Source organism: Chiloscyllium plagiosum, unplaced genomic scaffold, assembly GCF_037043375.1.
Source record: "Chiloscyllium plagiosum isolate Xiang-an unplaced genomic scaffold, Cpla_swu_hap1 HiC_scaffold_3, whole genome shotgun sequence".
NCBI classification, from domain to species: domain Eukaryota; kingdom Metazoa; phylum Chordata; class Chondrichthyes; order Orectolobiformes; family Hemiscylliidae; genus Chiloscyllium; species Chiloscyllium plagiosum.
In genome coordinates, this window is record NW_028270141.1 from 149,749,809 (window position 1) to 149,765,665 (window position 15,857).

The window sequence follows — 15,857 nt, forward strand, 5'->3', positions numbered from 1 at the left end:
ACATCCTAACACCATCACAGTAAAGGGACAGACACATCCTAACACCATCACAGTAAAGGGACAGACACATCCTAACACCATCACAGTAAAGGGAGAGGCACACCCTAACACCATCACAGTAAAGGGACAGACACATCCTAACACCATCACAGTAAAGGGACAGACACATCCTAACACCATCACAGTAAAGGGACAGACACATCCTAACACCATCACAGTAAAGGGACAGACACATCCTAACACCATCACAGTAAAGGGACAGACACATCCTAACACCATCACAGTAAAGGGACAGACACATCCTAACACCATCACAGTAAAGGGACAGACACATCCTAACACCATCACAGTAAAGGGACAGACACATCCTAACACCATCACAGTAAAGGGACAGACACACCCTAACACCATCACAGTAAAGGGACAGACACACCCTAACACCATCATAGTAAAGGGAGAGACACACCCTAACACCATCACAGTAAAGGGAGAGACACACCCTAACACCATCATAGTAAAGGGACAGACACACCCTAACACCATCACAGTAAAGGGAGAGGCACACCCTAACACCATCACAGTAAAGGGACAGACACATCCTAACACCATCACAGTAAAGGGACAGACACACCCTAACACCATCATAGTAAAGGGACAGACACATCCTAACACCATCATAGTAAAGGGAGAGGCACACCCTAACACCATCACAGTAAAGGGACAGACACATCCTAACACCATCACAGTAAAGGGAGAGGCACATCCTAACACCATCACAGTAAAGGGACAGACACACCCTAACACCATCACAGTAAAGGGACAGACACACCCTAACACCATCACAGTAAAGGGACAGACACACCCTAACACCATCACAGTAAAGGGACAGACACACCCTAACACCATCACAGTAAAGGGACAGACACACCCTAACACCATCACAGTAAAGGGACAGACACATCCTAACACCATCACAGTAAAGGGACAGACACATCCTAACACCATCACAGTAAAGGGACAGACACATCCTAACACCATCACAGTAAAGGGACAGACACATCCTAACACCATCACAGTAAAGGGAGATACACATCCTAACACCATCACAGTAAAGGGACAGACACACCCTAACACCATCACAGTAAAGGGACAGACACACCCTAACACCATCACAGTAAAGGGACAGACACACCCTAACACCATCACAGTAAAGGGGACAGACACATCCTAACACCATCACAGTAAAGGGAGAGGCACACCCTAACACCATCACAGTAAAGGGACAGACACACCCTAACACCATCACAGTAAAGGGACAGACACATCCTAACACCATCACAGTAAAGGGACAGACACACCCTAACACCATCACAGTAAAGGGACAGACACATCCTAACACCATCACAGTAAAGGGAGAGGCACACCCTAACACCATCACAGTAAAGGGACAGACACACCCTAACACCATCACAGTAAAGGGACAGACACATCCTAACACCATCACAGTAAAGGGACAGACGCACCCTAACACCATCACAGTAAAGGGACAGACACACCCTAACACCATCACAGTAAAGGGACAGACACATCCTAACACCATCACAGTAAAGGGACAGACACATCCTAACACCATCACAGTAAAGGGAGAGGCACACCCTAACACCATCACAGTAAAGGGACAGACACATCCTAACACCATCACAGTAAAGGGACAGACACATCCTAACACCATCACAGTAAAGGGACAGACACATCCTAACACCATCACAGTAAAGGGAGAGACACATCCTAACACCATCACAGTAAAGGGACAGACACATCCTAACACCATCATAGTAAAGGGACAGACACACCCTAACACCATCACAGTAAAGGGACAGACGCACCCTAACACCATCACAGTAAAGGGACAGACACATCCTAACACCATCACAGTAAAGGGACAGACACATCCTAACACCATCACAGTAAAGGGACAGACACATCCTAACACCATCACAGTAAAGGGACAGACACATCCTAACACCATCACAGTAAAGGGAGATACACATCCTAACACCATCACAGTAAAGGGACAGACACACCCTAACACCATCACAGTAAAGGGACAGACACACCCTAACACCATCACAGTAAAGGGACAGACACACCCTAACACCATCACAGTAAAGGGGACAGACACATCCTAACACCATCACAGTAAAGGGAGAGGCACACCCTAACACCATCACAGTAAAGGGACAGACACACCCTAACACCATCACAGTAAAGGGACAGACACATCCTAACACCATCACAGTAAAGGGACAGACACACCCTAACACCATCACAGTAAAGGGACAGACACATCCTAACACCATCACAGTAAAGGGAGAGGCACACCCTAACACCATCACAGTAAAGGGACAGACACACCCTAACACCATCACAGTAAAGGGACAGACACATCCTAACACCATCACAGTAAAGGGACAGACGCACCCTAACACCATCACAGTAAAGGGACAGACACACCCTAACACCATCACAGTAAAGGGACAGACACATCCTAACACCATCACAGTAAAGGGACAGACACATCCTAACACCATCACAGTAAAGGGAGAGGCACACCCTAACACCATCACAGTAAAGGGAGAGGCACATCCTAACACCATCACAGTAAAGGGACAGACACACCCTAACACCATCACAGTAAAGGGACAGACACATCCTAACACCATCACAGTAAAGGGACAGACACATCCTAACACCATCACAGTAAAGGGACAGACACATCCTAACACCATCACAGTAAAGGGAGAGACACATCCTAACACCATCACAGTAAAGGGACAGACACATCCTAACACCATCACAGTAAAGGGACAGACACATCCTAACACCATCACAGTAAAGGGACAGACACATCCTAACACCATCATAGTAAAGGGACAGACGCACCCTAACACCATCACAGTAAAGGGACAGACACATCCTAACACCATCACAGTAAAGGGACAGACACATCCTAACACCATCACAGTAAAGGGACAGACACACCCTAACACCATCACAGTAAAGGGACAGACACACCCTAACACCATCACAGTAAAGGGGACAGACACATCCTAACACCATCACAGTAAAGGGAGAGGCACACCCTAACACCATCACAGTAAAGGGACAGACACATCCTAACACCATCACAGTAAAGGGACAGACACACCCTAACACCATCACAGTAAAGGGACAGACGCACCCTAACACCATCACAGTAAAGGGACAGACACACCCTAACACCATCACAGTAAAGGGAGAGGCACACCCTAACATCATCACAGTAAAGGGAGAGGCACACCCTAACACCATCACAGTAAAGGGACAGACACACCCTAACACCATCACAGTAAAGGGACAGACACATCCTAACACCATCACAGTAAAGGGACAGACACATCCTAACACCATCACAGTAAAGGGACAGACACATCCTAACACCATCACAGTAAAGGGACAGACACACCCTAACACCATCACAGTAAAGGGACAGACACACCCTAACACCATCACAGTAAAGGGAGAGGCACACCCTAACACCATCACAGTAAAGGGACAGACACACCCTAACACCATCACAGTAAAGGGACAGACGCACCCTAACACCATCACAGTAAAGGGACAGACACATCCTAACACCATCACAGTAAAGGGACAGACGCACCCTAACACCATCACAGTAAAGGGACAGACACACCCTAACACCATCACAGTAAAGGGGACAGACACATCCTAACACCATCACAGTAAAGGGACAGACACACCCTAACACCATCACAGTAAAGGGACAGACACACCCTAACACCATCACAGTAAAGGGACAGACACACCCTAACACCATCACAGTAAAGGGACAGACACATCCTAACACCATCACAGTAAAGGGACAGACGCACCCTAACACCATCACAGTAAAGGGACAGACACATCCTAACACCATCACAGTAAAGGGACAGACACATCCTAACACCATCACAGTAAAGGGACAGACACATCCTAACACCATCACAGTAAAGGGACAGACACATCCTAACACCATCACAGTAAAGGGACAGACACACCCTAACACCATCACAGTAAAGGGAGAGACACACCCTAACACCATCATAGTAAAGGGACAGACACATCCTAACACCATCACAGTAAAGGGACAGACACACCCTAACACCATCATAGTAAAGGGACAGACACATCCTAACACCATCACAGTAAAGGGACAGACACATCCTAACACCATCACAGTAAAGGGACAGACACATCCTAACACCATCACAGTAAAGGGACAGACACACCCTAACACCATCACAGTAAAGGGAGAGACACACCCTAACACCATCACAGTAAAGGGACAGACACATCCTAACACCATCACAGTAAAGGGACAGACACACCCTAACACCATCACAGTAAAGGGACAGACACATCCTAACACCATCACAGTAAAGGGACAGACACATCCTAACACCATCACAGTAAAGGGAGAGACACACCCTAACACCATCACAGTAAAGGGACAGACACACCCTAACACCATCACAGTAAAGGGAGAGACACACCCTAACACCATCACAGTAAAGGGACAGACACATCCTAACACCATCACAGTAAAGGGACAGACACATCCTAACACCATCACAGTAAAGGGACAGACACATCCTAACACCATCACAGTAAAGGGAGAGACACACCCTAACACCATCACAGTAAAGGGACAGACACATCCTAACACCATCACAGTAAAGGGACAGACACATCCTAACACCATCACAGTAAAGGGACAGACACATCCTAACACCATCACAGTAAAGGGACAGACACACCCTAACACCATCACAGTAAAGGGACAGACACATCCTAACACCATCACAGTAAAGGGACAGACACATCCTAACACCATCACAGTAAAGGGACAGACACATCCTAACACCATCACAGTAAAGGGAGAGACACACCCTAACACCATCACAGTAAAGGGACAGACACATCCTAACACCATCACAGTAAAGGGACAGACACATCCTAACACCATCACAGTAAAGGGACAGACACACCCTAACACCATCACAGTAAAGGGACAGACACACCCTAACACCATCACAGTAAAGGGACAGACACATCCTAACACCATCACAGTAAAGGGACAGACACATCCTAACACCATCACAGTAAAGGGACAGACACATCCTAACACCATCACAGTAAAGGGACAGACACATCCTAACACCATCACAGTAAAGGGACAGACACATCCTAACACCATCACAGTAAAGGGACAGACACATCCTAACACCATCACAGTAAAGGGACAGACACATCCTAACACCATCACAGTAAAGGGACAGACACACCCTAACACCATCACAGTAAAGGGACAGACACATCCTAACACCATCACAGTAAAGGGAGAGGCACACCCTAACACCATCACAGTAAAGGGACAGACACACCCTAACACCATCACAGTAAAGGGAGAGGCACACCCTAACACCATCACAGTAAAGGGACAGACACATCCTAACACCATCACAGTAAAGGGACAGACACACCCTAACACCATCATAGTAAAGGGAGAGACACACCCTAACACCATCACAGTAAAGGGACAGACACATCCTAACACCATCACAGTAAAGGGACAGACACATCCTAACACCATCACAGTAAAGGGACAGACACATCCTAACACCATCACAGTAAAGGGACAGACACATCCTAACACCATCACAGTAAAGGGACAGACACACCCTAACACCATCACAGTAAAGGGACAGACACACCCTAACACCATCACAGTAAAGGGACAGACGCATCCTAACACCATCACAGTAAAGGGAGAGACACATCCTAACACCATCACAGTAAAGGGACAGACACATCCTAACACCATCACAGTAAAGGGACAGACGCATCCTAACACCATCACAGTAAAGGGAGAGACACATCCTAACACCATCACAGTAAAGGGACAGACACATCCTAACACCATCACAGTAAAGGGACAGACACATCCTAACACCATCACAGTAAAGGGACAGACACACCCTAACACCATCACAGTAAAGGGACAGACACACCCTAACACCATCACAGTAAAGGGAGAGGCACATCCTAACACCATCACAGTAAAGGGACAGACACACCCTAACACCATCACAGTAAAGGGACAGACACATCCTAACACCATCACAGTAAAGTCAGAATTGTGTCCCGTCTTTGCCGCAGTCAAGGTCAAGATATATCCTGCTCTTATTTTCTGATATTTCTTCTCGGTATGTGTGGTTCCCCAAATTGGTTTTGATAAGTGTTTCATGCTGAGACTGCACACAAATTGGGCGATGGGTTTGTCCTTACTGTATGAAGTTGGATAGAAAGCAGAGTAAAAGAATGAAAGCCTTTTTAAATTGGCAGGCTCCAGTGAGTAATGTATTGCAAGGGTGTGTACTCGGGCCTCCGATATTTTTAATATTATGTTATATCTCTGACAATTCGACAGAGTAATATATATCTGTCGATGATACCACAGAAAAGCTCCAAAAAACAGTTAGTTTATGTGAGGGAGAATCATGGTGACAGATAAAATATACTTTGAGAAAGTCTGACCTTAGTCATTGTGGTCAAATGTATACAAATACCGCTTAATATTTATAGTTCTGGGCAGAAGTGATGTCTGTGGCCAGGATTGGATGCAGACATAGCTGCGTTGGTAGGGCAATGCCAAGAGTGCCAACAAGGACTAAATCTAGCACCAGCAACTCACCCATATTCATGGGAATGGCTGGCTAAACCCTGGACTCTGTTACACATTGACTATGCACGTCCTTTCATGGGCTCAATGGTTTTTACTCATCGTGGATTCACATTCAGAGTGACTGGATGTGGGTAGAGTTTATTAATCAAACATGGGGACGATGATTGAAAAACTGCACACAGCTATTGCAATACACAGACTCCCAGAAGTGTTGGTCACAGATAAAGGGCCATCGATTACCTGCAGGAAATTTGAATATTTCCCAGTGAAATGGTATTTGACGTTTAAGGACAGTTCCATACCATCCATAACACGAGGCTGGTCAGAGTGAGGGTAGGGCCGATCAGGGATAGTGGAGGGAACTTGTGCCTGGAGTCGGAGGAGGTGGGGGAGGTCCTTAATGAATACTTTGCCTCAGTATTCACCTGTGAGAGGGACCTTGACGTTTCTGAGGACAGCGTGAAACAGGCTGATACTAAGAAGGAGGGTGCGCTGAAAAGTTTGAAAAACATAAGGATAGATAAATCCCCTGGGTCAGACAGGACATACTACAGGAAGCGAGAGAAGAGATTACTGCGCCTATAGCGGTGATCTTTGCATCCTCACTGTCCACTAGAGTAGCGCCAGATCATTGGAGATTGTCAAATGTTATTCCTTTGTTCAAGAAAGGGAATAGGGATAATCCTGGGAATTTCAGACCAGTCAGTCTTATGTCAGTGGTGGGCAATGTATTGGAGAGGATTCTGAGAGACAGGATTTATGATTACTTGGAAAACAATAGTTTGGTTAGAGATAGTCAGCATGGCTATGTGAGGGGCAGGTCACGCCTCGCAAACCTTATTGAATTCTTTGAGAATGTGACAAAACACATTGATGAAGTTTGAGCAGTAGGTGTGGTGTACACATGGATTTTAGCAAGGTGTTTGATAAGGTTCCCTATGGTAGTGTTATTCAGAAAGTAAGGAGGCATGGAATACAGGGAGATTTGGCTGTCTGGATATAGAATTGCCTGGCCCACAGAAGACAGAGGGTGGTGGTTGATGGAAAGTATCCAGCCTGGAGCTCGGTGACCAGTGATGTTCCACAGGGATTGGTTTGTGATTTTTATAAATGACTTGGATGAGGAAGTGGAAGGATGGGCTTGTACGTTTGCCAATGACACCAAGGTTGGTGGAGTTGTGGATAGTGTGGCGGGCTGTTGTAGGTCGCAACGAGACATTGACAGGATGCAGGACTGGGCTGATAAGTGGGAGTTCAACCTGGAAAAGTGTGAAGTAATCAATTTTGGAATGTCAAATTTGAATGCAGAATAGGGTTAAAGGCACACTTCTTGGCAGTGTGGGGGATCAGATGGGCCTTGGGGTCTATGTGCATAGTTCCCTCAAATTTGCCACTTAAGTTCATGGGGTTGTTAAGAAGGCGTGCCGTGTGTTGGCTTTCATTAGCAGGGGGATTGAGTTTAAGAGCCGTGAGGTTATGCTGCAGCTCTATCGAGCCCTGGTTAGACCCCACTTGGAATATTGTGTTCAGTTCTAGTTGCCTCGATATTAGAAAGATGTGGAAGCTTTAGAGAGGGTGCAAAGGAGATTTACCAGGATGTCATAGAGTCATAGAGATGTACAGCATGGAAACAGACCCTTCGGTCCAACCTGTCCATGCCGACCAGATATCCCAACCCAATCTAGTCCCACCTGCCAGCGCCCGTCCCATATCCCTCCAAACCCTTCCTATTCATATACCCATCCAAATGCCTCTTAAATGTTGCAATTGTACCAGCCTCCACCACATCCTCTGGCAGCTCATTCCATACACGTAACACCCTCTGCGTGAAAAGGTTCCCCCTTAGGTCTCTTTTACATCTTTCCCCTCTCACCCTAAACCTATGCCCTCTAGTTCTGGACTCCCCAACCCCAGGGAAAAGACTTTGCCTATTTACCCTATGCATGACCCTCATAATTTTGTAATCCTCTCTAAACCTCAGCCTCCGACGCTCCAGGGAAAACAGCCTCAGCCTGTTCAGCATCTCCCTATAGCTCAGACCCTCCAAACCTGGCAACATCCTTGTAAAGGTAAGGAGATATACAGGCCTTTATCACTCATGGCGTAGATTATCTGAGCAGGGAGGTTATTGTTGGAGTTGGTGAGGCCCCAGCTGGAGCAGGGTTCTCCTGGTCACCGCACTATAGGAAGGATTGGGGTTACACTGGAGCGGGGTGTGGGGGAGACTCACCAGGAGGCTGCCTGGGATGGAGTATTTCAGTGATGGAGAGAGGCCGGATACGCTTGGGTTGTTTTTATTAGAGTAGGAGAGGCTGAGGTGGGAACGTGACTGAGGTGGATAAGGTTATGAGAAACATGAATAGGCTGAATAGGAAGTAGCTGTTGCTCTTGTTTGATGGGTCAGTAACAAGGGGGAGTAATTTAAAGGTGAGAGGCAGCACGTTTGATGGGGATGTGAGGATAGATGTTTTTGCTGAGAGGGTGGTGGAAGTCTGGAGTGCGCTGCCTGGGAGAGTTGTTGAGGTGGGAAACGCTGCAAACATTAAAAAATAGTTGGATGAGCACTTGAAATGTCAGAAATTTCAAGGCTGTGGGCCAAATGTGGGGAAGTGGGATTAATGTCGACAGGACATGACAGATGTGATGGACCTCTTCTGTGCTGTCTGACTCTGTAACCTGCTGAGTTCACAGAGACGAGAGGTGAAATCATTAGGACTGTACAGGATTCTGAAGGGGCTTGACAGGGAAGGTACTGGGAGGCTGAGGCCCCTGGAGGGGGTTGATCTTGTGAGCACAGTCTCAAGTCTTGGCCACATCATTTAGGACTAATTTGAGGCCTTCATTTGGAGGGTCTGAGGGTTAAATCTGTGAAATTCTCTACCCCTCAGGGTTGGGAACCACTGCATCATTGACAATATTTAAATCTGAGATAGAGCGCGTTTTAGCTGAATGGGGAATCCGGGATATGGTTGCGAATTGAAATTCAGGAGAAGCTGTGATTGTGTCGTAGAACACGGCCGAACAGGCGACTTCTGTTCCAACAATAGGTGCTACAGCCTGAGAAAAAGGTTGATTAAAGGTGGTATATGGGTCACGTGGCAGTGGTGATGCTGGCAGATCACTCCTCAATCATGTTTATTTACTGCATCTTCTCCATGTTAGGATCCAACCCGTGTGCTCAGTCCTGTCATTGACATTATCAACATGGACACCTTCGCATACGTGGCAGCTTCATCGGATCTGAGAGGAGGTACGTCTGTCAGAAACGGGAAAACAGCTCCCTTTGGTAGGTCAGTCAGTAACGGGAAAACAGCTCCCTTTGGTAGGTCAGTCAGTAACGGGAAAACAGCTCCCTTTGGTAGGTCAGTCAGTAACGGGAAAACAGCTCCCTTTGGTACGTCTGTCAGTAACGGGAAAACAGCTCCCTTTGGTAGGTCTGTCAGGAACATGTAAACAGCTCCCTTTGGTAGGTCAGTCAGTAACGGGAAAACAGCTCCCTTTGGTAGGTCAGTCAGTAACGGGAAAACAGCTCCCTTTGGTAGGTCAGTCAGTAACGGGAAAACAGCTCCCTTTGGTAGGTCAGTCAGTAACGGGAAAACAGCTCCCTTTGGTAGGTCAGTCAGTAACGAGTAAACAGCTCCCTTTGGTAGGTCAGTCAGTAACGTGTAAACAGCTCCCTTTGGTAGGCCAGTCAGTAACGTGTAAACAGCTCCCTTTGGTAGGTCAGTCAGTAACGTGTAAACAGCTCCCTTTGGTAGGTCAGTCAGTAACGTGTAAACAGCTCCCTTTGGTAGGTCAGTCAGTAACGGGAAAACAGCCCCCTTTGGTAGGTCAGTCAGTAACAGAAAAACAGCTCCCTTTGGTAGGTCAGTCAGTAACGTGTAAACAGCTCCCTTTGGTAGGTCAGTCAGTAACGGGAAAACAGCTCCCTTTGGTAGGTCAGTCAGTAACGTGTAAACAGCCCCCTTTGGTAGGTCAGTCAGTAACGAGTAAACAGCTCCCTTTGGTAGATCAGTCAGTAACGAGTAAACAGCACCCTTTGGTAGTTCGGTCAGTAACGTGTAAACAGCGCCTTTTGGTAGGTCAGTCAGTAACGGGAAAACAGCTCCCTTTGGTAGGTCAGTCAGTAATGGGAAAACAGCTCCCTTTGGTCGGTCAGTCAGTAACGTGTAAACAGCTCCCTTTGGTAGGTCAGTCAGTAACGAGTAAACAGCACCCTTTGGGACGTCAGTCAGTAACGTGTAAACAGCGCCTTTTGGTAGGTCAGTCAGTAACGGCAAAACAGCTCCCTTTCGTAGGTCAGTCAGTAACGTGTCAACAGCTCTCTTTGGTAGGTCAATCAGTAACGTGTAAACAGCTCCCTCTGGTAGGTCAGTCAGTAACGTGTAAACAGCTCCCTTTGGTTGGTCAGTCAGTAACGGGAAAACAGCTCCCTTTGGTAGGTCAGTCAGTAACGTGTAAACAGCTCTCTTTGGTAGGTCAATCAGTGACGTGTAAACAGCTCCCTTTGGTAAGTCAGTCAGTAACGTGTGAACAGCTCCCTTTGGTCGGTCAGTCAGTAACGGGAAAACAGCTCCCTTTGTTTGGTCAGTCAGTAATGTGTAAACAACTCCCTTCGGTAGGTCAGTCAGTAACCGGCAAAAAGCTCCATTTTAGGTCAGTCAGTAACGTGTAAACAGCTCCCTTTGGTAGGTCAGTCAGTAACGGGAAAACAGCTCCCTTTGGTACGTCAGTCAGTAACGGGAAAACAGCTCCCTTTGGTAGGTCAGTCAGTAACGTGTAAACAGCTCTCTTTGGTAGGTCAGTCAGTAACGTGTAAACAGCTCCCTTTGGTAGGTCAGTCAGTAACGGGAAAACAGCTCCCTTTGGTAGGTCAGTCAGTAACAGGAAAACAGCTCCCTTTGGTAGGTCAGTCAGTATTGTGTTAACAGCTCCCTTTGGTAGGTCCGTCAGTAACGTGTAAACAGCCCCCTTTGGTAGGTAAGTCAGTAACGTGTAAACAGCTCCCTTTGGTAGGTCAGTCAGTAACGTGTAAACAGCGCCTTTTGGGAGGTCAGTCAGTAACGGGAAAACAGCTCCCTTTGGTAGGTCAGTCAGTAACGTGTAAACAGCTCCCTTTGGTAGGTCAGTCAGTAACGTGTAAACAGCTCCCTTTGGTCGGTCAGTCAGTAACGGGACAACAGCTCTCTTTGGTAGGTCAGTCAGTCACACGTAAACAGCTCCCTTTGGTAGGTCAGTCAGTAACGGGAAAACAGCTCCCTTTGGTAGGTCAGTCAGTAACGGGAAAACAGCTCCCTTTGGTAGGTCAGTCAGTAACGGGAAAACAGCTCCCTTTGGTCGGTCAGTCAGTAACATGTAAACAGCTCCCTTTGGTAAGTCAGTCAGTAACGAGTAAACAGCACCCTTTGGTAGTTCGGTCAGTAACGTGTAAACAGCGCCTTTTGGTAGGTCAGTCAGTAACGGGAAAACAGCTCCCTTTGGTAGGTCAGTCAGTAACGTGTAAACAGCGCCCTTTGGTAGGTCAGTCAGTAACGGGAAAACAGCTCCCTTTGGTAGGTCAGTCAGTAACGTGTAAACAGCTCCCTTTGGTAGGTCAGTCAGTAACGAGTAAACAGCACCCTTTGGGACGTCAGTCAGTAACGTGTAAACAGCGCCTTTTGGTAGGTCAGTCAGTAACGGCAAAACAGCTCCCTTTCGTAGGTCAGTCAGTAACGTGTAAATAGCGCCTTTTGGTAGGTCAGTCAGTAACGTGTAAACAGCTCCCTTTGGTAGGTCAGTCAGTAACGTGTAAACAGCTCCCTTTGGTAGGTCAGTCAGTAACGTGTAAACAGCGCCTTTTGGTAGGTCAGTCAGTAACGTGTAAACAGCTCCCTTTGGTAGGTCAGTCAGTAACGTGTAAACAGCTCCCTTTGGTAGGTCAGTCAGTAACGGGAAAACAGCTCCCTTTGGTAGGTCAGTCAGTAACAGGTAAACAGCTCCCTTTGGTAGGTCAGTCAGTAACGGGAAAACAGCTCCCTTTGGTAGGTCAGTCAGTAACGTGTAAACAGCGCCTTTTGGTAGGTCAGTCACTAACGGGAAAACAGCTCCCTTTGGTAGGTCAGTCAGTAACGGGAAAACAGCTCCCTTTGGTCGGTCTGTCAGTAACGTGTAAACTGCTCCCTTTGGTAGGTCAGTCAGTAACGTGTAAACAGCTCCCTTTGGTAGGTCAGTCAGTAACGTGTCGACAGCTCCCTTTGGTAGGTCAGTCAGTAACGTGTAAACAGCTCCCTTTGGTAGGTCAGTCAGTAACGTGTAAACAGCGCCTTTTGGCAGGTCAGTCAGTAACGTGTAAACAGCTGCCTTTGGTAGGTCAGTCAGTAACGTGTAAACAGCGCCTTTTGGTAGGTCAGTCAGTAACGGGAAAACTGCTCTCTTTGGTAGGTCAGTCAGTAACGTGTAAACAGCTCCCTTTGGTAGGTCAGTCAGTAATGTGTAAACAGCACCTTTTGGTAGGTCAGTCAGTAACGGGTAAACAGCTCCCTTTGGTAGGTCAGTCAGTAACGGGAAAACAGCTCCCTTTGGTAGGTCAGTCAGTAACGGGAAAACAGCTCCCTTTGGTTGGTCAGTCAGTAACGTGTTAACAGCTCCCTTTGGTAGTTCCGTCAGTAACGTGTAAACAGCCCCCTTTGGTAGGTAAGTCAGTAACGTGTAAACAGCTCCCTTTGGTCGGTCAGTCAGTAACGTGTAAACAGCTCCCTTTGGTAGGTCAGTCAGTAACGTGTAAACAGCGCCTTTTGGGAGGTCAGTCAGTAACGGGAAAACAGCTCCCTTTGGTAGGTCAGTCAGTAACGTGTAAACAGCTCCCTTTGGTAGGTCAGTCAGTAACGTGTAAACAGCTCCCTTTGGTAGGTCAGTCAGTAACGAGTAAACAGCTCCCTTTGGTCGGTCAGTCAGTAACGAGTAAACAGCACCCTTTGGTAGGTCAGTCAGTAACGTGTAAACAGCTCCCTTTGGTAGGTCAGTCAGTAACGAGTAAACATCTCCCTTTGGTAGGTCAGTCAGTAACGTGTAAACAGCTCCCTTTGGTAGGTCAGTCAGTATCGTGTAAACAGCGCCTTTTGGGAGGTCAGTCAGTAACGGGAAAACAGCTCCCTTTGGTAGGTCAGTCAGTAACGTGTAAACAGCTCCCTTTGGTAGGTCAGTCAGTAACGTGTAAACAGCTCCCTTTGGTAGGTCAGTCAGTAACGAGTATACAGCTCCCTTTGGTCGGTCAGTCAGTAACGAGTAAACAGCACCCTTTGGTAGGTCAGTCAGTAACGTGTAAACAGCTCCCTTCGGTAGGTCAGTCAGTAACGTGTAAACAGCTCCCTTTGGTAGGTCAGTCAGTAATGTGTAAACAGCCCCCTTTGGTAGGTCAGTCAGTAACGGGAAAACAGCTCCCTTTGGTAGGTCAATCAGTCACGTGAAAACAGCTCCCTTTGGTAGGTCAGTCAGTAACGGGAAAACAGCCCCATTTGGTAGGTCAGTCAATAACGGGAAAACAGCTCCCTTTGGTAGGTCTGTCAGTAACGGGAAAACAGCTCCCTTTGGTAGGTCAGTCAGGAACGGGAAAACAGCCCCATTTGGTAGGTCAGTCAATAACGTGAAAACAGCCCCCTTTGGTAGGTCAGTCAGTAACGGGAAAACAGCTCCCTTTGGTAGGTCAGTCAGTAACGTGTAACCAGCTCCCTTTGGTCGGTCAGTCAGTAACGTGAAAACAGCTCCCTTTGGTAGGTCAGTCAGTAACGTGTAAACAGCTCCCTTTGGTCGGTCAGTCAGTAACGGGTAAACAGCTCCCTTTGGTAGGTCAGTCAGTAACGTGTAAACAGCTCCCTTTGGTAGGTCAGTCAGTAACGGGTAAACAGCTGCCTTTGATAAGTCAGTCAGTAACGTGTAAACAGCTCCCTTTGGTAGGTCAGTCAGTAACGTGTAAACAGCTCCCTTTGGTCGGTCAGTCAGTAACGGGAAAACAGCTCCCTTTGGTAGGTCAGTCAGTAACGTGTAAACAGCTCCCTTTGGTCGGTCAGTCAGTAACGGGAAAACTGCTCTCTTTGGTAGGTCAGTCAGTAACGTGTAAACAGCTCCCTATGGTAGGTCAGTCAGTAACGGGAAAACAGCTCCCTTTGGTAGGTCCGTCAGTAACGTGTAAACAGCTCCCTTTGGTCGGTCAGTCAGTAACGTGAAAACAGCTCCCTTTGGTAGGTCAGTCAATAACGTGTAAACAGCCCCCTTTGGTAGGTCAGTCAGTAACGGGAAAACAGCTCCCTTTGGTAGGTCAGTCAGTAACGTGTAAACAGCCCCCTTTGGTAGGTCAGTCAGTAACGGGAAAACAGCTCCCTTTGGTAGGTCAGTCAGTAACGTGTAAACAGCGCCTTTTGGTAGGTCAGTCAGTAACGGGAAAACAGCTCCCTTTGGTAGGTCAGTCAGTAACGTGTAAACAGCCCCCTTTGGTAGGTCAGTCAGTAACGGGAAAACAGCTCCCTTTGGTAGGTCAGTCAGTAACGTGTAAACAGCCCCCTTTGGTAGGTCAGTCAGTAACGGGAAAACAGCTCCCTTTGGTAGGTCAGTCAGTAACGTGTAAACAGCTCCCTTTGGTAGGTAAGTCAGTAACATGTAAACAGCTCCCTTTGGTTGGTCAGTCAGTAACGTGTTAACAGCTCCCTTTGGTAGGTCAGTCAGTAACGGGAAAACAGCTCCCTTTGGTAGGTCAGTCAGTAACGTGTTAACAGCTCCCTTTGGTAGGTCAGTCAGTAACGGGAAAACAGCTCCCTTTGGTAGGTCAGTCAGTAATGTGTTAACAGCTCCCTTTGGTAGGTCAGTCAGTAACGGGAAAACAGCTCCCTTTGGTAGGTCAGTCAGTAACGTGTTAACAGCTCCCTTTGGTAGGTCAGTCAGTAACGGGAAAACAGCTCCCTTTGGTAGGTCCGTCAGTAACGAGTAAACAGCCCCCTTTGGTAGGTCAGTCAGTAACCGGAAAACAGCTCCCTTTGGTAGGTCAGTCAGTAACGTGTAAACAGCTCCCTTTGGTAGGTCAGTCAGTAACGAGTAAACA

General features: G+C 47.4%; 1 protein-coding gene across 1 annotated transcript in view; it reads left to right on the plus strand.

Moving 5' to 3' along the window:
• Positions 1 to 15,857, plus strand: part of galnt14 (UDP-N-acetyl-alpha-D-galactosamine:polypeptide N-acetylgalactosaminyltransferase 14 (GalNAc-T14)) — a 433,271-nt gene that overhangs the window by 200,406 nt on the left and 217,008 nt on the right. The window contains exon 7 of the mRNA XM_087984284.1: positions 9,950 to 10,037. Coding sequence (XP_087840410.1) covers positions 9,950 to 10,037 — 88 coding nt within the window. The remainder of the gene's footprint in view (positions 1 to 9,949; positions 10,038 to 15,857) is intronic.